This window comes from Lathamus discolor, chromosome 2, assembly GCF_037157495.1.
Source record: "Lathamus discolor isolate bLatDis1 chromosome 2, bLatDis1.hap1, whole genome shotgun sequence".
In the NCBI taxonomy this organism is placed as follows: domain Eukaryota; kingdom Metazoa; phylum Chordata; class Aves; order Psittaciformes; family Psittacidae; genus Lathamus; species Lathamus discolor.
The window spans coordinates 144,206,387-144,232,639 of NC_088885.1; the positions used below are offsets into that span (position 1 = coordinate 144,206,387).

Consider the following 26,253-nt stretch of genomic DNA (forward strand, 5'->3'; position numbering starts at 1 on the left):
TTTTTCCAACAACCAATACTCCATCAAGAAATACAGTCTCCATTCTTTATACATAGATGCTTGTTACTCTAGAGAGGAGTTTTCATCAACTTTAATCACCTTGTAAAAGAGTATCAGAGAAAGGTCCATCTTCAGGCTTTAGCAATAGATGTCTGTATTGGTTTCCTGCAGGCCACAGATAAGAATGAACAGCATTTGACCAAGAAAAGGTTCTTTTTATAGTATTAGAAAAAAGCCTGAAGCAGATGAGGATTCTCTGCTTGTAAGTCTCAGCTGAAACATAGTCTACTTGTATAAACTTACATAGTTTTAGTACAGCAGATATACAGATTTTAAACTGTGACCAAGAAAAACAAATTTATTTTATCTTAGAGGAACTTCTAATATTGTTTAAAACTGGATAAAATATACACTTCTTTCTAGACACAATTAATTTCATATTATAAGGAATTTAACTACCAAAATTCAGACTTTCTATAGATGTTTAAGACAAATACCAGAGAAAGAGAGAAAAAGTTATAGAATTATAGAATAGTTCAGGTTGGAAGGAACGTTCAAATGTCATCTAGTCCAACCCCGCCTTGCAATGAGCAGGGACATCTTCAACTAGACCAGTAATAGTGTATGGTTGTTCTAGATACATTCTGGTTCAATTATCAATTTTATGAGGCTTATTTATCAATATTGTCAACTACAACAATACAAGGTGATTTTAACAGTTGGTTTAAGAGTTACTTTTCTGTCATGTAAGCAAGTCTTTGCAATAGTTAGACACCCCTGCAATAGTCTTTCCCATAGACTAACTTTCTGAGACAAGATTATTACTGTGAGCTCTCATTCTTCCCCCTTTCATAGCTGAAACAGGTGGAAGACTAATGGCCCCAGTCTGTGTTGACATGCTGTGGTATAATGCCATATATGTAAGTTATATATAAATGGTCTCCACAATGAAAACCAACATTGCTTCTTAGACTGTTTCAAATCCCATCAAGCAATTTAGCAACACAAATTAAAATTTAATAGCTAATATTTAGGAGAGCTTGTTCTCAGAGATGACCATGCTCATCTCCCTATATAGATAGTATATGAGCATTTCATCAGCAGGTACCAGCTTTGCCAAGAAAATAATTTTCACAGCCTGTAAAAGAGGTTTTTCTTGCATTACATGAGAAGTCAAGTAAACAAGCTAGTGCAATATCTATCGGATATTTCAAAGTAGCCAAATTGGCCATCCCAGTTGCTTCAGAGAAAGATATCCCATGGAAGGTGGAAAATGGAAAGTCTCTTCCCATTGTTAGTTAGCAAAAAGTTACCTCCACCTTCAAATAATTACAAAATTTCTTATTTTGTTGGTTTGGTTTTGTTTTTAAACCCTTGTCATTAAACTTTGGACTTCCTTGCTAGCTAAATGAATGTCTAACCCTTTTCTCCCAACCTGCAAAAACCTTGGCTTCTTTGAAATAATGTGCATATAAGTTCAAGAGGCCAGTTGCAGCTTGTCTGGATAAAGACATGCTTTTATCAATTTTTATTTTCTACTTTTCACTCTCAATGGGTATCTAGAAATTTAACATCATATCAAAATATTCCCAAGAGTATAGAACAACTGATCTCAACTACTGTTCTTTTAGCTTTGTATATATAATCATAGTGCAAAACAGTTTATTACTCCAATTATTATTTTTTTTTTCATAAAGGAAACTTTTCAAACTGGAAAAAAGAAATCTCCATTTAAATGTCCTGCTTACTCAGAACCCATATTTTAGAGATGAATAGCTGTTTACAGCTACTATTTTATATATTTATATACAGCTATTCTGCTACTTCTTTTTTTCAATTATCTTTATCTTATGCACAAGCTTTGCTGTATTTGTCCCTCTGTCCCTACCGTGTTCAGTCCATTTTCAACATTTTACACATCTTCTGTTCACACCATTGCCATATTTATTTTTCTGTTTATGCAGTGAAAATGTTCTTGTTTAGGGTCATTCAGTTCTGTTATCTATCTCACCATTTTCCATTGATTGCTAGTTCACTGTGCCTCTTTTCTTACTTTAAATATCATTGTTCTCTCCTAGTCTGCTTTGTTCTTTGTTCTTTTTTTTTTCCTTATCTATTCATTAGTTTCTGACTACCACTTATGCCTTTATATTTTCTCTTTCTTTATAAGAAATAGATCCCATTTGGTTTATTTCACTGGTCTCTAAATTCTCGAGTGAAATTCCTTTTCTTCTTTTTCTATGCAGATAGTGGAGAAAACTAGAGAACTGTGGATCAGCTTTCTTTCAGGAAGAAAAATCAATGACTCAGTAATCAGAGAGGTTCCAAGGTGCTTCCAAAGTGCTGAATCCTTAATTTGATTTTAATCAGCTTGCAGTTTCTGCTCTGGTTGCCAATTTCAGCAGAAAGTGAACAGTGACAAGAGATGAAAAGTACATGTACTTAGGGCGTAATAAACAGACTGAACAGAAAAAAATCAAAGAGCTGTGGTTGCTTCTGATGATAATGGAAACTTTCTGAGGTTCAGTAAATGGTCCATTGTCTCCCTATCAATGGTCTACATCAATATCCAAAGAAATTTAAACAAGAGAGTGAAAAGGGAAGCTTTGTGCTTTTTGTGTTGTCAAAGTTGGGAATGAAGACCTGAATGACTGCAAATGTTCCACTCTGACATGTCTTAAAGACTTGATAGCCAAAAACTCTGAGATTTTTGTCTTTGTCATGCTTAATCTACAACCTCGAAGAGCTGTCATTTTTTTCTTTATTTTATTAGTACGGAGTCTTCTAATTTGATTGTAGATGGTAGATGAAAGGTGCAGAACTAATTTGGAGTTAGATAACTGAAACTGTTATTTGACATGGCAATAATATAAGACAAACAATAAGAATACTCAAAAAAGGGTCTTTAGATGATTTAAATAAGCAACGCATTTTTCTTAGGAAAAGGAATTTACAAAGGATACTCATACATGAAGGGGGTTAGAACTAGATGATCTTAAGGTCCTTTCCAAACCTAACCATTCTATGACTCTATGATTCTATGAAGTAAAGTGAAGGTACATTCAAAGTTTGGATTCAGAAAGGAGAGTCAACACAGCATCATAGCATGTCACTAGCTCTGGACTAGCACATTGTCACTAGCTCTGGGTGCCCTGTACTACATCTTGTAGTACTGTAGATTCCTCAAAAAAAGTAAGGTAATGCATTTAGCTGGGAGATAGTAAAGGACATAACATAAACATTCACAAACAATTAAGGTCTAAAGACCACAATAAGAGTCTGAGTCAGAAGTAAAAGATTACTCTGGCTACCAAGGTGGCCTTAGCTCACATGTAACGAGCTGGAAGTTGCATTAATGTTGATAGAATAGCCTAACTGTGGCCTGTTTGACCCAGACTTCTATATATTAAAAGGAGAAACACATATTCAGCACAGTTAGAATAAGAAATGGAAAAATGAGCAGAGCTAATACATGAGGGCACTGGGAGTTTCTGCTATTGCCAACATTCATTCTCTTGCTAGCCTACCTTTGTCATCAAATTTCTATAAGATAATATTGACAATTTAGTACAAGCAAGATATAATTTATAATTCTTCCAATTTAAGAATATGAAGTTTTATAGACAATATCTAGTCTAACAGAAATATATTTTTACCTTTTTAAAACTGGGAATTGTTAGTATTTTACTTAGTGCTTTTTATTTTTAAGGACATAAAATTATTAAATTATCCTTGGTTTTATTGTGGGGAGATTTTTTTGTTGTTTGCTTTGTTTTGCTTTAATTTGCCCTATGCCCTGAATGTTTTTCAATGAAATTTTAGATGTAGAAAAAAGGGTGGATGGTGCTAGCATTTCAATGCTGTAAAATCAAAATAATATAAATTATTCACAGAAAGTATACTTTAAATCTGTTTTGAGCTAAACCACAATGTTTGATTATATTGTCGGTAATACCTGGCACATTTATAATGGAGAGACAGGAGAAGGCACTAATGGGGTAACAGCAGGGTGCTCAAGTCATCCATCTGGGTGTTCCCTTACCAGCCAAGGAAAGAACTCATCCTGCTCCTACTGTGGTTCTGTAGACCACTGAAGCAGGTCCAATTCCTATGGCATGGTCAGAGCAGCCAGTTTGGCTTCTTGTCCTGGCGTGTCCAACAGTTTTCCATACCCTTTTCAGTAAGGATAACCTCAGCCAAGAGCCAAGTAAACAGCCTGCAACCTTAATAATATTTAATATTAATCAATATTAAGGATTCATTGTAATATTACATTTAAAAAAGGAGTAGAAATCTCCTTTTTTTTCTCTGCTTTTCATTAGTTGGACCAAAGAAATTAATTTTAATTTTATAGTCAGTACCACCCATTCAAAGAAAAGCAGTATCTGTTATTCTATATGCTAAGAAATAATAATAAAAAAGTTTTTTTGTTTTATTTAGGTTTAGTTTTGAATTTATTCCTCTGTAATGCAATAATCAGTTTTATTTTCAGTAGTTTGCAATATCATTATCAAAATGGTCTGTTTGTTTAGCACCAAATTCAAACCTTTGGAAATACTAGGGTGAAGAGAGCATACCTAATTACATTTACCACTAGGAGCATCCTAAAATCTGCTTAATCTTCTGAGGGTTGCTTCTCTTTTCAACTGGTTGGGAACGGGGAATAGATGTTTACAGTGTAGTCCTACTCAGTCAAATCTTGTAGGAGAAAGTAGATCATTGATAGACAAAAGCAGTGGATGTCTCCAGTAATTTCAGTAAATCTCTCCTATGCAGCTAAAAAGCACTGATCAGGTAACCTGTGCATTTGGTTCTTGTTTGTCTCAGTAGGAAATGTAGATGAAAGGATGATTCACCCTACTTACAAATAAGAGATTATAAAAGATGAGTGTTAGCTCACCTTTCAAACACAGAATGTTAAAGCTTCTTTCCATTCAAATTTCCTAAGGGCAAATTAACAGCAAGTAGGTAAAGTTTTTAATTCATCCAATTAAATCTCTGGATACAGTGACTGTATCAACACTTAAAACTATGTCTGCAGATACATACTGGTCATTCAGGCTCTCAAACACAAGCAAAATAGATATTTATTAAGTGTTCAAAAATTCTAGTTTGTGCCAGTTTGCGAGAGATCTGCTTCTCATGATTTTTAGATAAACAGTCATACTTCTTTTCACTTATGCAAATAAATGAATAGCTGTCACAAAATGATTATACCCTTTTGCTAACAATGGAGCTTTTCAAACTCCCATATTATGTCTGTCCTTTTGAAGACCACACATAGTGAAATTTTCATTTTCCAGAACATTCTGGTAGACTTGTCATTTTCTAAAAAATTTTCACTTTAGAAAAATATATAATTTTGCCTACTACAAAATGACTTTCTGAACATAAATGTATGAAAGATTCTTTTAGTCAACACAACAACACAAAAATATACTAGTTTGAATTATTCAGTTTATCCCAGTATAATTGAAGCAGTTATGCAGGGTTTTTTTTGTGCATGTGTGTTTTTTTCTCTGTTTAAAATAGATATTAATTTGTTTTATTGATTTCAATGCAATGTTAATTTTGTGATGAATATTTAAATTTCAGATCAATTAACTGGTTGGGTACTGGCAATTTTGGAAAATGCATTCCCTTGGAACTGTGAACATAGCTTGGATATATAATCACAAGTTATTCAATCATTTAAAGGTATTTCTAATATCATGTTGCAAGTTGGGGTAATTAATTAGAGGCAAAAGTTTTAATTTTAGGAAACTATTAAGTATGACATCTCTTAAAAAAAATGTTCAAGTCTAAGCACCTTAATCCTTAAAAAAAAAAAAAAAAGACAAACATACTCTTTGGTATTTGCTGATAATGTATCATGAATTATTGTGAGAGTCTGAACTGAAATCAGACTCCAGCATCCAGTGTCTCAAAGGTTGGTGTAAGAAGCTGAAATGGGACTCCACTGTCTGTTTTCCTGAGAGATGGGTGGGAGGAGCTAAGACTCTGCTCATTACCTCAAGGACTGGTGTGAGGAATTGCTGCCCATTATCTCAAGGGTTGCTACAGGAAGAGCTGGTTTCAAGGACGGTGAAACTGGGTGCACGTGATCCATCAGGAATGTTCAGTACATGACATTAAGAATAGAGGTACTTCCCCTAATGCATTGTGAAAGGGGAAAAATGTAATCACCATTGTGGACACTCACCACTGATGATGACTAAGGACCCTGGGGGACACCCGCCAATGAAGACAATAACTACAGACCCTCAGGACACTGCTGGATCCATGCTGGTGACTGTCTAGCTGCACTCTGAATGCTTGATTACTTTCTATCTTTTTTCCCATCTGTCTTATCGCTATTTTTTTAAATATTTTTTTTTTATAATAATTGCCCTTGTAAAAGGCAATAAACAAACATCGATTGTGGTACTTGACCTTGCTTGCATTGTAATTTCACTCTGGGGATCACAAATGACATATTTCCGACACTGGGTTTTTCTCCAGTCAGACTTTGACAGTTTTGCTCAGAAGTTGCTTTTTTAAAAAGAAGAAAACAGAAATTCACGCAAGTTGTAAAGTGAAATACTTGCAAGGAAATGTCAGAACTGATGCGGCTGTTCTCTCATCCACCTAGATACGCACTACAACATGGACACTAATAGCACAGTTTTTATGGTTTCCATGTGACTGTTCAAGGAGTGACATGGAGTACCCAATGAACAATTGATATAGTTAGTCCCACACTTGGTTTTGTACAGTATCTAAAGCTTGCTTTAAAGGTAAGTATTAAATTATTAAATACTTCTAAAATTATTAAATACGTATATAAAATACTTGCTTTAAAGGCAAGTATTAAATAATTTTCTCCCAGATTTAAAAAAAAAAAAAAATCAGGATCCTGAGGAAACCAGTAGTTCTTCCTGGCCCTGACCAGCCTCAGCTAGGAGTCCCACTACTGTCCATGGCTCTTGGGACTTCATTTCAGCCCACAGTCAGCCATCCAGTCCCTGCTACACCTCTGTCCTTGCCCCTCAGTCCTACTCTGTGGGGAGCTTAACTGACCCATTTCTCTTTGTTTACAGCTGAACTCCCTGGAGGGACTCTGGACTTGGTTCATCACTTGCTGTGTAGGGTGCTGACCCTGTTACCAGGCTCTGGCTCTGCCCCCTGTGTTCAGCACCTGCAGGATTGTGCCCCTCCTAGAGCAGCCCTGCTCCTGCCACTCCCTAATATATGGCAGTAAGTACAACAGTGAATTATTTACAAGGTATACTAAAAATACTTTCATAACATGCAAGAGGTATCACCATGTGACTCCAATTGGGTTTTGCAAAGCAGTTGGTTTATGTGGTTTTATGAATTCAAATCATGCCTTACGTTAACTTCAGTTAAAAGTGGGATTTCTTATCAGTAGTGGAAACAAAGCTCTTGTTTTTTAGGCTGGGTACCCTGAAAATTGGAAGAATGTTATTGATATGCATCTTCATAAAGCTTGTCTGAAATGATTGATCTAATAACACACAGAAATTATGTGAAAGGCATACATTTTGAAAAAATATAATTGGAGTTCTATCTAGAAATGCAACACTTTCACTCAGAATAGCCTTCCCAAAGTTACAAAATAAAAGTAATAATTTAAAACTGAACCCTGATTTGATTTAATTTTTTTTTGGGGGGGGGGGGCGGAAATTGGGTGTATAAATGTGAAAGAAAGGGTACAAAAAATTCACAAAGATGCACAGGGAAGGCAACAAGAAAGCCCTAAAATTAGAAAGCATGTATGACCTGGCCCGTAAACACTCCCAGGTATGACGTTTTCCTGAAAGCTTGGTTTAAATACAGGAAGTAACACTATCTTTTTGCAAATTTTGTGTAGGTGCTCACAACTGTGATTTATTGAAAGATATTATTATTTTGCATTTAGTTCACAGCTTTAAACCATTCTATATTTTCTCTATAGTTTGAGGAAAAGGTCTATGCTAAATGAAGCATATATAGTAACACAAACATGTAAATGTAATATTGACTGTACACTTCCTCTAATGGCCACACCTGACATGCTTCTCTTCCATTTGTTATTGTTAAGATGCCATTTAAGTGCCATCAAAACCAGTTAAGGTTGTTAAGCATTCACTCAAAACAGTCAATGACTGCAAATTTCAACAAGATGCAGTTCTGAGGAGATCAATGAAACAAAGAACAAAACTGGATCAAGAGAGTGTCAGAGGTTATGAGCTTCAGAAATAGCCCAAATGCAAAATCTTTTTCAGTCATACAGAAACTCTTTCAATCAAAATATTTAAGTGGGAAAAGAAATAGTGGCCTTGTCTGAGATTTTTTTTAGCTGTCATGTTATATATTTTGCAAATATACAAATAATATATATACACATATATATCTACTATATACAAATAATGTATATATTGTATACAGATATAATCTGAAAACATTTTTTTTCCTGTTGGAAAAAAGGGGAGTTAAGGGGAGTGTGACTAATGTAATCTAACTACACTTTCATTAATATCAATAAGTAAAATGATAATATCCAGTCCTATTCTAGAAAGAAAGTTTCCATAATCAGCTGTACCTCTGTAAAACTTTAGTTGTTTAATTAAAAATCTTTTCAAAAAACTCTAGAAAATATGACCTTACTACTTGCTGCAGAAGTCTGAGAAAATAAATGTCACCACAATTTAGTAAAGCTTGCATAATTTCACTATCACACTTCCTTAATTTAAAACCCAGCTCTCCACTCACACAAATATGTACTATTTTTCTACTGCACCCACACACTGGCAAGATCTTGTAAGTCTTGCAAAAGTAGTCTATTTCAGGACCTATGAAGACTTAATCATCTTTTCCTTTTTAAGTGCTGACTTTCTTTATTTTTTTCTACAGAAATCCTTATCCTATTCTTCACCAGCATATAGCGGCATCCTAAATACACAATAGCAAAACTTTTGAGCATGCCTGGCTTCCTTGACATAATTCTAAAGATTCTAAAGATAATGACATTAAAAATATGTACATATATAAATATATACCAAAACTCCAGCTTTGAAGGCTTAGTTTGATGTAAAAAGAATCCTGCACACATAGATCCATATATGTACATAGGTATCTACATATCTATGTGGACAGATAGATACACACAGATATGAGCATACACTTGCACACAAATATACATAATCCTTCTCTGTAGCTTGAACAAGACATACGAAGAAAAAACTTCTGTCTTTGCAAGATGTTATTTTCCTCTTCCTTCTTTCTTCCTATTTTCCTCCCCCTGTTTTTTTTTCTGATGCTCATAAAAACTGTAACTCAGTAAGAAATGTAAGTTCCTAATAGTAATAAAAGTTTTATTCTTTTGTACTTGCACAGAAACTATACTCTGAAATTACAATTTAGAGTGAATTAACCAGTAGAAGTCTTGATTGACAGTGAGGGCCTTTTTGGGCTCCTACATGTGATCAGACCTCATGTAAGTTTTATCATTATCAGTGAATCAATTGTATTATGGAAACATCCCTTTATTAAAGCAGCACTATGCAAAGTAAAATGAAACTAGATGTTCCATGATTAGAAATATGTGTTACATTTTTCATCACAGTATCATAGAACCAAAATACACAGAATGATTTGGCTTAGAAGGGACCTTTAATGACCATCTAGTGCTATCCTCCTGCCATAGGCAGGGACACCTTCCACTAGGCCAGGTTGCTCCAAGCCGCATCCAACCTGGCCTTGAACACTGACAGGGATAGGGCAGCCACAGCTTCTCCAGGCAACCAGTGCCAGTGTTCCTACACTAACCTCCTAATGAAATATTTTTTCCTAATGTCTAATCTACATCTCCCCTCTTTCAATTTAAAGCCATTTCCCCTTGTCTTAACCTTATATGCACTTGTAAAAAGTCCCTCTCCATCTTTCTTATAAGCCCCCTTTAGGTATTAGAAGGCTGCTATAAGGTCTCCCTGGACCCTTCTCCTCTCCAGGCTGAACAATCCCAACTCTGTCACCCTTTCCTCATAGAAGAAGTATTCCATCACTCTGATCATTTTTGTGGCCCTTCTCTTGACCTGCTACTACAGGTCCATGTCTTTCCTGTGCTGGTGGGCCCAGAGCTGGATGTGAGAGGAAAGAAGAATAGGCAGATTCAGATTCCGCAGACAGCTGGCCGTGTTTCTTTCTATGCAGCCAAAGAAATTATTTGCTTTCTGGGCTGCAAGCACTTACTTTAACTAGAATTAAAGTGCATCACATAGATTTTATGGCATTTATTATTAGTTAAGGGAAGTGGCCCTTAAAGTCTAAATAAGAAAGAATTCATAATTCAGAGAAGTTAAATATTTTCTCAGATATTTTAAGATATGAATATAAATCAAGTTTTAATAATGTTTATTGTTTACCTTGTCCTAAAGTTTGCAGGGTGAGGATGCCCATCATATAGTGACAAATAATCATATTCTTCTTCTAGAGCAAAAGACTGAAAGACGATCTGTATTCTGTTCCTTTCTTCTGCTATTATAACCCACGTACAGTTGGCACCATTTGGATATCCATATGGGAAGCCAGGGCTTTCTATAGTGCCATTAAGTCCTTTTAGAGTTCCACCACAGGTATAAATAAATCCTAAAAAATAACACGGAAACAGAAGTTAGCAACCCATTTTTATATCAATCTTCAATAAAATACATACTTTGAATTCATTATTTCTAAAAAAAAAAAAAAAGTCAGAATACTTCTTTGCAAGTACTGCATTTAGAAAGGTAAATCCCATGTGTTAATACAAATCCTGGCCACTTAATGCAAAACAACCCCACCCACCCAACAAATGTGTTTTCCATATTGTTTATGTAAAGACATATGGTAGCATATTTGCAGATAAATATATGTAACAACATCTCTAACTATATTTGGTCATCTGTGAAGCAAAGTATTTGTAACAATTCCCTTTCTTGTAAAAAGACAGAGAAGCAGCTAGAGCAAAGTAATGGTTTATTTTGGTTCAGGTCTGATGCATATTAGATCTATTAACCTTCTGCTGCTCCTTCCCAGATTTTGGGACTGGAAGAGGCTGAAAAGCTATTTATTATGAACAAGATTTTTCAATCAATATTTCTGGGTTATGAAATCTCTTTACTTAAAGACTCAATGTGAAATAGCCATCTGTTGCATCATTAAATTATCTCACATAAATAATTGCATTGTGCATTTGTAACCAGAAAGCAGTAAGATATTCTATATCAAAATAAATTATTACGATGAAAACCTTATGTGTTTTGACTGACCCTAAGTAGGGGATGTTGTGTAACTCCAGCTAAGTCCCACATATTCACTCAACCACTCTCCCCCTGGTGGGATGGGGGAGAGAATTGGAAAAATTAAAAATGAGAAAATTTATGGATTGCAATAAAGAGAGTTTGATAGGTAGAGCAAAAGCTGTCCATATAAGCAAGGCAGAATATAGAATTCACTGGCTACTTTGGGCCATTTCCAGGAAACCAGGGCTCCAGCCTAATGTTTAATTAGGAAGACCCTGAATGTCCCCCCTTCCTCCTTTCCTTCAGCTTTTACCACTGGGTATGACATTGGAGGGCACGGAACACCCCTTTGGTCATTTGGGACCAGATGTCCCAGCTGTGTCCACCTCCCAGATTATTGCCAGTCCCCAGCCTATTTACTGGGAGGTGCAGCATGAGAAACAGAAAAGGTCTTGACTCTGTTTAAGCACTGTACAGCAATATCTAAAACATCCTTGTGTTCTCAATACTCTTTTGATCAATTTTGAGAAACATTGAGAAACAACCAAAATCAGTACATGGGTCAAAGCTGAAATATAGGTCCGTCAATAGATCCTTTTTAACATGAATATCCCAAAATGTCAGAAAAGGCCCCTACATTCAAAAGCCAGATTTTCTTGGACTATAAGCAATTTTCTTTTTATATAGAAAATTCATTTTCTGAGAAAAAGTCGACAACAAGAATAATTGTTAAAAGATCTCATAAGTCACTGTGTCCTAGCAGCGCAGGTCCTTTTCTATACTGTTCTCAGTAAACAGCAGTTCCTAACTGCTGTAGGTCCTTAGGACATGTTTTTTCTTTCAGCCAGCTTTGCAGTCTGTCTGTAGGCCTACCTCCCTTCCGCCGGTGTTATGCTCTCTTATCCATTAAATTCTAGATCAGTTTTCTTGCTTTGTCTTTTGCAGTCTCCAAAGCTTTACTTCCCCAAGCATGCTCAGAGCAAGCCCCCCCTGCTAGTGGGGAGATATCAGCTGAAAAAAAATCACAAGCACTCGGCTGCTCAGCATGCTTTTTCAGAGAAATAGGATATACATTTCATAACAAAGTACAAACAAACAAACCAGATGCCATCTCTTCAATTATACACATGTGTATATATTTGGGCTCATTAAGTCATCTTCTTTATGGCATATTCACAAGCTTGTCTTCGTGTTGAGCATTTAAATGTGTAGAACCCTTTCTCAGAAGTACTAAGCAGAAATCTCATTAGATTTTACACTTTGTATACACTTGCTACACTCTAAAGTAACTTTTCTTGACAACAGAGGAAGGATACAGGCAATATTTTTGTCTTGGCTTTTGCATATTTATATGCAATGGTTAGAAAAGATGCTTCTTATGTAGTGTGAGTCCTCTTTTACTATAAATATCAGTATATCATAGGTATATAAGGAATGGAAGATCCTCTTAGAAAATAATTAGGGCTTTATTTACCTCATTGGACATGTATAGCAAATTTTATCTTCTACTGCAAGTTAGCTTAGAGAATTAATTTTCCTATCAGTGCCTACAAACTTTCATTTGTTATCAAACTTCATTGCTAGGAGTCTGTTTTATTTATATCTTTCTGCATCTCCCTCATATACTCAAACTATTTTTAAATCTCCTTTATATGCTATTATTTGTTATTTAAGCTCAGCTGTTTTGTTTAGCCCTTAAAAAAATCTCTTGGAGTGCAGTTTGTGCGCTAGTCACTTTACAAAACCAAACTATTTACTCATTCTAAGATCTTCATCCTAGAAATCTAGCACCTCCCACCAAATATAGCTGCTGAAATAAGACTTAAAATAGGCAAGTGTGCATATAGTTCTCTTGTTTTTTTCTAGAAATCTCTTCCTGAGGCTTCTTCACTTGAATCAGAGAAGAATACTAAAGAAGCAGGGAGAGAGAGAGGAGAGAGAGAAACTTAATAGCATGAACTGTTAATTGCTATGCATCTCACCAGACCAGGTGTGGAAAGCAGTGTGAACTTTGGCTCATCGTTATGATGTAGCTCCGTAATTCAGAATCTATGTCACTTTTTCTGTATCTAAGTCAGGATAGCTGTCAATTACATAAGTACTGTTCTGCTAATTCAATGCCAGCTTTAAAGAAAAAATCAAATAATAGCTCTTTTGTGACCAAAAGAAAATTAGATTTTTTTCCAATAAAAAGAAGAGCAGAGACATGACAATGAGAAAGTACTTTGTGAGATATCACATGACTTACTAAGGAATGTAATGCTCCATATTGGATGCAATATTCGTTCCTATATTCCTATGCATACATATGAAATATATTTCCATGATATATGAAAGTTCTATTTATTCCTTTTACTCTATATCCAAGCAGTACCAAAAGATAATTATTCTTATGCTGCAAGAGAAAGTAACTTGGCTAATTCTCAGCAATGGCTAGCAGCATGTAACACACTGTGCATATATGAGAAGATACATTTTTATTTCCAAGTATGGAAAAACCAAACAGCTAAGTTTGGCTTTGATAGGTCTACTCTTTTAGCCTGTAAAATAAAAAATCCTGCCAATGGAATCCATGCAAGATGCACTTCAATCCCTACTTTCATATGTTAATCCATTCTGTAATGCTCTTCACCTTGGCAGACCAAATTGGTTATATTTGAAATAGACAGCATGCATTAACTGACTGGTCTGATCAGATGATGAAAACATGACACTTATTTTCATAAGGCAAACTTCATGGTGAAATAACTGGTATCTTAAACTGTGATCCTTTTAATCTAGATTTCAGAATTAGCATTCAAAATAGTATTTACCTGCAAACTGTTTTTCATTAATGTGAAGGTTTGATTCAAAACACGAGATAAAGAATTTTGAAAAGCTTGAAGTGAGACTATAAAATTAAAATACTTGCTGAAGTCAGTGTGAAGATAACATCTTCACTGGTTATATTCTCTTCATATTTCATATAATTAAAAATTTCCACTGTATTATATTCTACCAGATTTTAAAAATCAGCTATTTAATTCTCATCAATTTCACATGGATAAATGTTTCTTGAAATCAGAAAACACTGCCTCTCCTCCTGGTCTCATTAATCCTTGTATTTATTGCGGGGTTACAGTATCGGTTCTTACTGAAACTTTTTATTAAACTTTCATTGCCTTCTAGCAAAGCAAGTAATACTTATGCCATATCCATACCCCTTGCCCTTGGATGTCTCATAGCTGTACTCACTCAGTACACTACAACATTGTCTTTTGCTTTTTCTTTTCCTCCAGACCATTCAGTTATATTATTTCATAACATATTTTGACATTCTTACTTTCCAAGTACATTATCTTTTGTTTAATTTCCTTTATCTAATATATTCTTTAATAGTAGTCATCACCATAATTATACTGTGTCTGCTGTGATTAACATGTTTCTAAGTTGTTTGTGTATTTCCTTTTAAAGAGGTATTTAATACTTTCTGCCATTTACTTTGAGAGCAAACTGAGAAAATGGAAGATAATGCTGCTTTTTTTCTTCTGTATCTTATAATCTCTTTCCCTTGCACCCATCTTAAGGGATAGTCAATTGTATTTTAAAGTATTCCTTAGCCATGTCACCCATATTCATATCCAGTTTTTTGTGCAGTCTACCTATTTGCAGAATTGTTCTTTGCCCCCTAAATGGTGGTCGTTTTCCATTCAGAATCCATCAACTTTACTCACTTGTCTCTCCTGCTCTTTGCATGTTTCTGCAACATGTTTTTCTAATTGTGATCTTTGATCATCTGACTGTCTGGCAGCAAGGAGCAGTTAATTTTCATGATGACCATAAATCAGGAAGGATTTTTCTCCTAATGTTCTTCCATTGTGCTAAATTCTTTTTCTGTTGACTTGCATTATCATCACCTTAGGTTTTATGGTGTCTGTGTTGTATTTTTTACTCTTATCCATCTTGTTTCCTTATTCCCCTCATATAGTCCTGTTTGTGAAACCTCTTTTTATTTTCATATGACAATTCTCACGTCTGTTCTTAGCACTTCAGAGAACCTGCTGGAATACTACAGTGATAGATTTCATAATGATGTGAACCTATTCCCATTTTGTGAACCTTTTTCTCCTATAAATCCTCCCAGTGTTTGGAAAATCTATACAGAGGTTTTTTTCCAAAACCATCTCAGCTTCTCTATCACTTTAATTGTTCTGACATGCCTTACACCAAGGTCTCTGAGCCCATTTACAAAATGGGGAAGAGAAAGAGCTCATCAGATGAAATGACTGTATTTTATTGTGTTCAAAATTTACCTTTTAATCTGTTTGCCTCATGTCTTAGTTCTCTTCCATTTATGCTTTTCCATTTCCCATTAAGACTCTTTTCTGCGTAAAAGAAACCTCCATTCTCTAACATTAATTTCCAACAGAAAGTTTTATTGACTTTTTTCACATCATCAGTACAAACATGCAAGATAATTACCTCCTTTAATGCCCTAGATTTAGTCCTTCCTACTCTTCACCTTTTTCTCTGCCTCCCTTAAATGTCCAGCAGCTTGCATACTTCTTTCTTTCTCCACTGTGCTTTCCTAATATGTGTGACTGGTAATTTTTAAACTAAGGGCACTCACTTGTCCTACTAGACAATTAATTCCTGTCAGAAAATTATAGCCCCATGATTGCTTCTGAGTCTCATTTTCTTTCTGCACTAGTGACAGAAGGTGCACATACCAGCAGCAATGCTGCACAACATCACCCAGAATGGAAGTACACTAAATCTGTGTGATGGGGTAGGTAGGTATCCATACCACCTAGAAGCCATTAGAGATGCTGCTATTTCAGAAATATCTGTTTTGTATTCATATAGACCTCTATGCCAGTTTAACCCAATACTCTGTACTTCAAAGAATACTTCTCAATTGCACCTCAGCTCCAACAACAGATTTTACAATGAGCGTTCTACCAGCTGAGCAGTCTACGTTTAATATTTCACCTGACCAGTAAAAAAAACCCCAACAGATTAAATATATGATGTTCATATTTTTAAAGTTCCCAAAGCAATAGTAACTTCTGTTGCAATTATATCTATCTCTGTGTGTTGTTTTCTTTTTATTTTCTGGTTTTGACAATTATTTTCTTTACATATAATGTGTATTTCCTTATTTTAGACTGGTTCCTCTAGTCTAGAGAAATTCCAGATATGCCTAATAAAGCCTTGTAAAACCTACAAAAATCTTGTGTTTGTGAAGTGTACAATGTAATCACACAATTGTAGTGCCTCTATTAAAAACAGCTTTTAGGATTCCAAGAAATTTAGGATTTTTTAACTAAATTGCCATTTCAGTTCAGTTTGTTCTTAAAGGCATTTGCTTTCACAAACAGGGTATTTGAATGTTTATTCTCTCCACAGCTTACTGGAAATTGTTCCAATATGTAGACATTATAAAGTGTTCAAAAGTAGTATATATTAAGACTCCTTCTTTGTCTATGATTTGTATAATTTTAAGCTTATAAGAAAACATAGTTATACATCTTTGCAAATAATTGGGTAAGATAGGCTGTCTTGCTCTTGCATAAACTGTAACAAGGTGCCAAAATGACTTTTCCAATCTGAGCTGGCTGGAAGCCCCATGACAAGCTCGGTGGAACACATACAGAATACCATCCAAAAAGAAGGTAGCACTTTAAAGTAATTATCACTGCATATGAAGAACTTCATGGAAGTACTGGTTTTCCTCCAAAGAGTAATTTCTTATCCCTGTTTCAGCCACCTGTTCTGAAACAGGTTCAGAAATATTTTAGTGTTGTCTTCCACTTGTCTCAGCTCTGAAAACTGGAAGAGGGACAAAAGCTTATGCCCCCTCATGTGAACATTGAGCATGTTCCTTCTTTTAAGAAACATAAGGTCTAAAAAACTGCAGCATTGTTCGTGTTCACAGTGCATCCACCCTGAGGAAGAGAAAATTTCAAAGTTGCTAAGTAAAAAACTGGATCTCATTTAACAAAAGCATCCACAGTATTTTTGTTACATATATTGAAATAAATACTTATTGCCATTGTGTGTATCTCTTGTTCTACAACAGAAAACTGCTAGTTATTTCCTATAACTGAAAGCAAAAAGGCTTTAACTTCAACAGTATCACCAGTCTTTAAGGAGCTTTAAAAAAGATGCAGCATAAACCTGCTGTCCTGTAAGTCATTCAACAGAAGGAGATTATCACTTTCACACTTACCTTTAGGTAGTTAATTATTTTAGTTTGTACATGGGACAGGGAAGAGCCTTCTGCTTCTATTTTAAAAGCATTGCTGCCCCAACCACAGATGAAAGTCTGTTTTCAATAAAGTCAGCTGAAATATACTCAAGATTTTATCCCAGTATGTCATTAACTTTCCATCTAAGGATATTTCAATATTTCTCTCCTATTCCTCATGTAATATCTCAAATGCCTTGTAGACAAGGGATCATTTGTTCCAAAATAACTGACTCCTTGCTCATGCAGCCAGAGAAGGGTAATCTCTCAGATGTGACAGACATCTGGGCAATTGAACTAGACATAAAAAAAAAGAGAGGACATTTAGATTCTCATCATAGAATGAATTAGAAATAGACACTGGGATTGAAAGCTTGCCATATTTAATACCCCTTGCACATGCTAGTGCTGCCAGACTTGCATGAGAATCAGAGTTCTTATGTTTGTGGAGATTGTAGATAGATACTAAAGGTGTTTGAGGGTTTTAAAGGTATTTTGGATTTCAAATAATAGAAATTTTGGTCTCCATGGCATTTAGCCATCCTGCTTCTGTCTTCTTTGTTTAAGAATAAACATTTTGAGCTATGAATTCCTTATTTTATGAGAACTACCTACTCTTCCTTCAGTTCTTCCACTTGAAAAGTTCAAAATAACCATCATACAACCAGAAAATCTAGAAATCTTCCTAGCAGCCGTAAGGGAAGACCATATCAAAGGGATCGCTGAAAATGAATTCACACAGATTTTGTGTTTGATTACTTGGGAAATTTACTCTGTGGAAGAGATATGAACAGATATTCCACTGTAACTATCAATTGTTGAAATATTTATTTTACATTTTCTTTTCCCTTTTCTGCAAAGATAACCACACTCGCACACACACATATATATGTATAAAATGTAATTGGGATATTTTTAGTTAGTTTAGAACCATCACTTAACAAGTCAAGATGGCAAGGAAGACCATTCCTGAATACTATGAACTGCCAATAGCATTTTGAAGCATTTCTGCTGTTTCAGAAATAACAAGTCCTAATTTGCATAGACTTCCTAATTGATTTTCAAGTATCATAGATTTTAAATCACAGCAGAATTCTCTTTTTGTTAAAACGTGCTGGTAAATAGTCAGCCCTTTCCACGTCAACTGCATGAAATACAGTAATAAGATACAACCACTGCAGTAGCTGTTCAAACTGAAACTTCTGAAGTAGTCTATCATTAACATGAAACCATGAAATATATTGCTTCTAAAGCTTCTTCACTACTATTGTCTCTTAGTGTATTTTACATGCTGATAGAGAAAAAACTTTGCTGCAAAGTACAGGTTTTTGCCTGTCTAGGATGCAAGTGTGTAACAGGGCTTGAAAAAGTTATATTTGGGGGAAAAAAAAAAAAAGAGTAAATTATGTTGTCCACAGCAGAATGATTCCACATTTTCCATGTTCCAGTTCCACTTCCATATTCTCTGTTCCACATGGAACAATACTATGAAATTGGTAAAATCTGAATTCTTAAATAACCGAAACAGTCACACAATGAGATGTTTAAAGAGTCTTTGCTCTTGTCATTAGTGGAATAAAAGCAAATACCATCTTGAAAAAAAAAAACCAAAACCAAAACAAAAAACAAAACAACAACAACAAAAAACCAAAACCCCAAAAAAACCCCAAACCCCCAAAGTATCTTCTGAAGAAATTAAGTACCACCCTTTTAAATTAAAGTTCAAATGTCCAAATACCTTAATTACAGTTTTCACACTAATCCTAACAGGAGAACACTCAATATAATGCTGACTTGAATTGCTTAAATTTAAAGCAAACCTCTGTCATTATATAGCTGATTCATTAAAATCTAAGAACTGGGATATGGATCTGTCTAATGAGATTTGCACAGAGACTTAATCTAGTGAAGATAAAAAGAAACCACAAAACACCACAATTGCATGTTACATCTGGTAGTTTGGAATCTCACAGCAGTTTCAGATAAGTAACAGAGAAGAGATTATTGCAAAGCTAAGTAACTTACTGAAATTAGTATATAGCTTTAAAGAAAGAAAAAAACAGTTTCTGTAATATTTCTAAGACATCATAGATTTAGTCAAACTCAAAAAAGGAGGGGAGAGATGGGAGAAGGATACCCAGAATGTTCAAAAAGTTCCAGTAAGCATTCAGATAGGAAATAAACATTATCAAATAAATATGATGCTGGTTTGAAGTGACTTCAACAAGATTAGAAAAGACTTTGAAGACTCAGTGCTTGGAAAATCAGGACAAAATTAAGGCTCTGTTTTAAGTTTCTGCCAATAGAAATTGAACATAGGAATCACTCTGTATTTACTGCATACTGCTGCAGACGGTCTTCCCACATTCTGTTTCCTTCTTTCAAAAAATATCAGACAACCTTCTATGGCAGCTTACATTTCTTCAGATGTAAATAACCTACAAAGTCTTCTCATTCACTCACATGGATTACCTTCAGAAGAAATACAATTTAAAAACAAACGAACACACAAACAAGCAAACAGAAACCTTCTTGCTTTAGAACACAGGGAAATCCAGACCTTTAAATCTCTGCTATAAACTTAGAAAAGAAAAAAAAAACAAATCTAACTAATGTTTTATGCTGAAACATTATGATTTTCAGTGAAACATTTATAACAACCTGGTGTCAATAGCTACCCTGTGATGCCATTGCTATGGGATTTGGACCATTGTACCATTGCACTCCAAGCACTTCACAACACCCTAAACTACTTGAGGTTAGCAAAATGAAAGGTGTGTTTAGAATTATAGGAAGCAGCAGCTGAAAAAAACAACTGAAGTCTTTGATCTACTCCAAACAGTGGCAAAACCTTTTGAGTTAAATAGGAGACACATTTAAATTAATTAGACATGAACTAAACCCCTGTAATGAATGTATTAGCAAATACCACCTCTGAAGGTGGGCAAGCAGAACAGAAGTTAAAAAGGGAAAATACAGTGAAAATCACTATAGAGTAAATTAAAAACTATCATTCCATAAGCAGGCACATAGACACTCAGCTGTCACAATATGACCCACTGGGGTGGGTTTTATGGTTTTCATTTTCTAGATCATATAACAGTGAAAATATGCCCCCAATTCAAAAAACAAAGACCCACAGACTGTAAAAATGTGAAGTGAATGCAGGGAGGTTTGGAGAAATTCTCATGAAGGATTAGACATTAAAGGACAGTTTCTGACACAGTACTTAAAAATAAAGGGAGAACAAATTAAACATCTTGGACACAGATTATTGTCACTGGTAGATTTTCCAGAATTACATTTCTGCAGATTTTTCTGTTTGAAGTCCAATATTATGATTTAGGAATCTCATATCAAGTTATGGATTTTAAAACAAAAAATTGCATAATTTTCTATTTTTTTGAGCTTTTAACAGGTATTACCACAGTCTTTGTGTAAATCTGTTTGTGATTTTAATGGTGCATTATTAAACTGAAGTTCCTGTACTGAGGTATCCAGGGTTTTTCTAAAATAAAACACACCAAAACCTCCAGACATAAAGAACACTAGACCAAGGAGAAGGTTTAGTCAGTAAAAGTCTTTGAAGAACAATGTTTTATGTCCACTTCTTAAAATATTTATGCTGTAAGGAGATTTCCTTGAGAACTAACATAATTTTTTTTGTTAAACTTAAATGATTTCTGTCTTCATTTACTCATAAACTTTCTAAAAAAAGTAATTTTTTGGTTGAAGCAGCCTTTTACTGTACAAAAAATCCTTTTTATCTATAGATCTACAGATGTACGATTTTTTAAATGCTTTCATGTCTCTGACTGCAAAGGTAATTCTTCAGGTATTATCAGTTCTGCTCACTTTTTAATTTTGAATGAATTCCACTGTGTATTTCTGAATTTTCAGTAGGTCAAAGTATTAACATCTTTACCATATATTCCTTTCTAAGCGTCACAAATACTTTTTTAATCCTAAATTTCAGTAGTCCATTGAGGCAATAGAGATTGAGGCAAGATCAAAAATAAGTTAAAAAGAACAGTTTTAGTAATCGAGTAATTTGTGTGATTTTTAAATGAAATCTCATTTATTGATATCAATAACTTTAGTTAAGGGCAGAATCCCCACTCTTGATCTGCTAGTCATGCTTCTTTTGATGCAGCCCAGGAAACAGCTGGGTTTTTTCATGCTCATTCCTATGGAACAAAGGAACTTGGGATATTATTTACTTTTTTGCAGTACCTACTGATTGGAATTTGGACAGATTTTAGCTAATGTTCTAGGTATTAAGTATTCACAAATGCCTCTTACGTACTATAAATTATTACTATTCCCATGTAAACACTTTATGAATGAGTAAATGTAGATCATAGACTCATAGAATCATAGGATAGTTTGGGTTGGAAGGGACCTTCCAACCGTCTAGTCCAAATCCACGCTGCAATAAGCAGGGACATCTCCAACTAGACCAGGTTGCCCACAGTCACATACAGCCTGGCTTTGAATGTCTCCAAGGCGTTTGCCACCTCTCTGGACAACCTGTTCCAGTATTTTACCACCTTCATTGTAAAGAAGTTTTTCCTCATATCCAGCCTGAACATCCCCTCATTTAGTTTAAAACCATTACTCCTTCTATCACAATATGCCCTGATAAAAATTCTCTTCCCATCTTTCTTACAGGCCCCTTTCAAAAATTGAAAGGACACAATAAGGTCTCTCCAGAATCTTCTCCAGGCTAAACAGCCCCAACTATCTCAACCTTTCCTTGTAGGAGAGGTGCTCCATTCCTCTGATCATTTTTGTGGCCCTTCTCTGGACCCTTTCCAACAGATCCATGTCTTTCCTGTACTGAGGACTCCAGAGCTGAATGCAGTATCCAGGTGGGGTCTCACCGCAGCAGAGTAAAGGAGCAGAATCACCTCCCTTGACCTGCTGGCCATAGATGTCTGGTCTGAGTCTTCTTGTGTTTCATCTTATATGAGCACCAAAAAAAATTGTGCTATTTCCTGAGACTTTATGACAATTTGTTATATAATAGCCTTGGACATTCAGTTCCTCCCTTCTAGCAATTACTACTCAGCAGGGCCCTGTGGTTTTTCTTATCAAATAAACAAAATACATGATTTTCTATTAAACTGTCTGACTTTACATCTCTAATTGAAGTGCTCCTTGATTTTAGCTCATTTCACCTTTTGGCAACTGTTACTGCAAGTGTCTCATCCATTCTGCAGTACTGATATCTGCTTTCAGCAACTAGTATTTCTGAAATTAATAGATACCTCCCATTTCTACAAAATTGCCAGTAATAGTGCCACTGGCTTATGAATAATCATCCCCTTTGACATGACAAACTAGCTCTGACAGAAAAGCTATTACTTTGAAACAAATTCTACTGCATTGAAACATTCTCAGTAGTAAATACTCTGAATAGAGCATTAAAGCTTGTTCAGTTCTGAACAAGGAGAAGAGAGACCTTTTGTCTTTCTCAGGCTGAATCAGTCATATTCTCTTTATTGAATACTAGATGATAATAATGTCTTAACTAACAAAATGTTGAGATGGAAAATGCTTTTCTGTAAGTCTTTAAAAATGGTGCACCCTGATTTTTATTTTTGCATTAATAAAATAAACATTTTATCCTCTTGGAACCTTAGTATAAATGTTAAGGAGCTTGCTTTTTTTTAATATTTTCTGTTTTATTCCTAAAGACATGTTATTGTGCTGTTGGTTACAGATTCCCTTCTTTGGAGTAACTGAAAACATCTTCTTAGAGCAAAGACTAATACGGAGACAGGCTCTTTCATGGAAGGCATTATGAAAATATTTCAGTACATATGCATGTGTGTGAATGCATCAGGACAGATAGACTGATAGATGCTAAGGCAAGCAAAGCACAAACCTGTGATACTTCTCTAGGAAACTAAAATGTTCTTTCTAATACTCCACACTGATCACTGCAATGAGGAAATGCTCAGTCTTCATCCTGCAGAAGGTGTAGTTGTTCATAAGAAAGACTTTTCTAGTAGTCTGGAAAGCCAGAGGGTCTCTTTGCATTGTTGTAACAAGATTAAGATATTTACTTCTTGCAGAAATGGGAACTTGGGGAATCCAAAAGAGGACTGCAATACAAGTTCTTCCAGAGGAACCTGGAAACACTGCCTTCAAAAGTTGTGGGTATTTTCTCACAGCCACATTATAGTAGAAACATTAAGGACACACATGGCAACTTTGGTATAATGGGATTATATTTTAAAATCTGTGTTTAGTCCCTAGATTACAAGAGAAACATCATCAGTTGATCCCTTCTAGCTGTCAAGCAGAATCATGCTACAAATGCGTAGTATATTGTTTCATCATGCTCAGCCTGAGGCAAGAATACATAATTTGGATTAAGTTTTGGTAAAAAAATACCAGAAAATGAGGCATGGTAGAGCGATTGCACCAGAGTCAAAATGTTTTGACTGTAAAAGTGTGTCTCAGAGAAGTGACCACCTTGTGTGGCATGGTGTATTCAGTGATGGTTGGTGCAGTTGGAAGCAGAATTAACTGGAATGTTTGGATATCATTTTTCATTTTTGTTTTTTTGCTATATAATAAGAACTTTTAAAATCATAAATCTTTGAATATACCCAAATGTTTTATTAAGCGTTCTTACTGCCAACATGAACTTCTGGTCTAACTAAAAGTGACATCCCATGTAATAGCTAGCTGTTCATAGTAACCACCAGGGTATACAAAACTCAATTTTAAGTCCTTGTTCTCTGTGTTTTCCCAGTTTATGTGTCCTGCAGAGTACTGGACATAGCTTACTTGCAAGTCAGCTTCATGCTCATATCTTCTAGGGGATCTTAGCTCTCATTTAAGTACTCACTTAGGATTAAACCTAAATTTGCAAAATTCTGTATTTTTTTTCTTTAAAAGCAGTTTTGTTTTCCAGCCTTAATCGTAGGTCAAGTGACTCCTCTGCCCATGTATTTAGAATCCTCTAACTGCTGAATGTAGTCCAGGGGTTTAAGTCATCATTATGTTCCAGTACTGACATTTATTCTTCGTTCATCTGCTTAAAAATGAGACACAAAGAGCAGAATTTGATTAAATGTGGGTGTTTACAACATCCTAACAGTAAGGCTCCTGTTGCTATCAGTGAAGTGCTGGACAATAGATTCAGTGGTGCATAGTCATGTACATCAGACTGCAATAAAATAAACTAACTCCACATAGCCTCCGTTGGCTGTAACACAGATGTGAATACCTAGATCGACTTAGACAACTGCTCTGTAGGTGCCTAATGTCAAGTGAAGAAATCCTGCCAAAGATACATCTGTAGTTTAGTTCTTTCCAATGATATCCCAACTAGAAGGAAGTGCAGCAGGAAGGCAAGGAGACCTCCTTGGATGGATAAGGAGCTGCTGAGGAAAATTCAGAGGACAAAAGAGGCTTATAAAAGGTGGAAGCAAGGACAGGTGGCCTGGGAAGAATAGAGGGATGTTGTCCCGGAAGCTAGGGACCAGGTTAGGAAGGCTAAGTCCCAGTTAGAATTAAACTTGGCTAGGGATGTTAAGGATAACAGGAAGGGATTCTATAGGTACATTGTGAATAAAAAATAGACCAGGGGCAAGGTAGGCCCCCTCTGGAAGCTATCAGGAGAACTGGCTACATAGGATTTGGAGAAGGCTGAGGTTCTGAATGACTTCTTTGCCTCAGTCTTCACTGGCAAAGGCTCTGACTGCACCACCCAAGTCTTGGAAGGCAGACACAGGGACTGTGAGAATGAAGACCTTGGGCCCACTGTAGGAGAGGATCTGGATCGAGACCATCTTAAAAACCTGAACGTACACAAGTCCATGGGACCTGATGAGATCCATTCACAGGTCATGAAGGATCTGGTAAATAAAGTTGTTAGCCACTGACCATCGTATTTGAAAAATCATGGCAGTCAGGTGAAGTTCCCGACGACTGGAAAAACGGAAATATAACCCCCCTTTTCAAGAATGGGAAAAATGGAAGACCCGGGGGATTACAGACCAGTCCGTCTCACCTCTGTGCCTGGCAAAATCTTGGAACAGATTCTCCTGGAAGGCATGCTAAGGCACATGAAAAACAACAAGGTGCTTGGTGACAGCCAGCATGGCTTCACTAAGGGGAAATCCTGCCTGACCAATTTGGTGGCCTTCTATGATGGGGCTACGGAACTGATGGACAGGGGTAGAGCAGTTGATGTCATCTACCTGGGCTTGTGAAAAGCATTTGACACTGTCTCACACAACATCCTTGTCTGTAAATTGGAGAGACACCAATTTGATAGGTAGACCACTCAGTAGACAAAGAACTGGCTGAGTGGCCACACACAAAGAGCTGTGGTCAATGGCTCAATGCCCAGCTGGACACCAGAAACGAGTGGTGTCCCTCAGGGATTGGCATTTGGGATGGTCCTGTTCAACATCTTTGTCGGTGACACGCACAGTGGGACTGAGTGCGCCCTCAGCAAGTTTGCTGATGGCACCAGGCTGTGTGGTTCAGTTGATACACTGGAGGGAAGGAATGCCACCCAGAGGGACCTGGACACTCTTGTGACGTGGGCTGATACCAACCTTACGAAGTTCAACCATGACAAGTGCAAGGTCCTACACCTGGGTCGGAGCAATCCCAGGCACAGTTACAGATTGGGCAAAGAAGAGATTCAGAGCAGCCCTGTGGAGAAGGGCTTGGGGGTGTTGGTTGATGAGAAAATGAACATGAGCCAGCAGTGTGCTTGCAGCCCAGAAAGTCAAC

At 35.9% G+C, this 26,253-nt stretch overlaps 1 protein-coding gene across 3 annotated transcripts in view; it reads right to left on the reverse strand.

Moving 5' to 3' along the window:
- CSMD3 (CUB and Sushi multiple domains 3) overlaps window positions 1-26,253 on the reverse strand; it is a 614,489-nt gene that overhangs the window by 516,484 nt on the left and 71,752 nt on the right. For all 3 annotated transcript variants that reach the window (XM_065668828.1, XM_065668827.1, XM_065668826.1), the window contains exon 2: window positions 10,407-10,629. In XM_065668828.1, coding sequence (XP_065524900.1) covers window positions 10,407-10,629 — 223 coding nt within the window. The remainder of the gene's footprint in view (window positions 1-10,406; window positions 10,630-26,253) is intronic.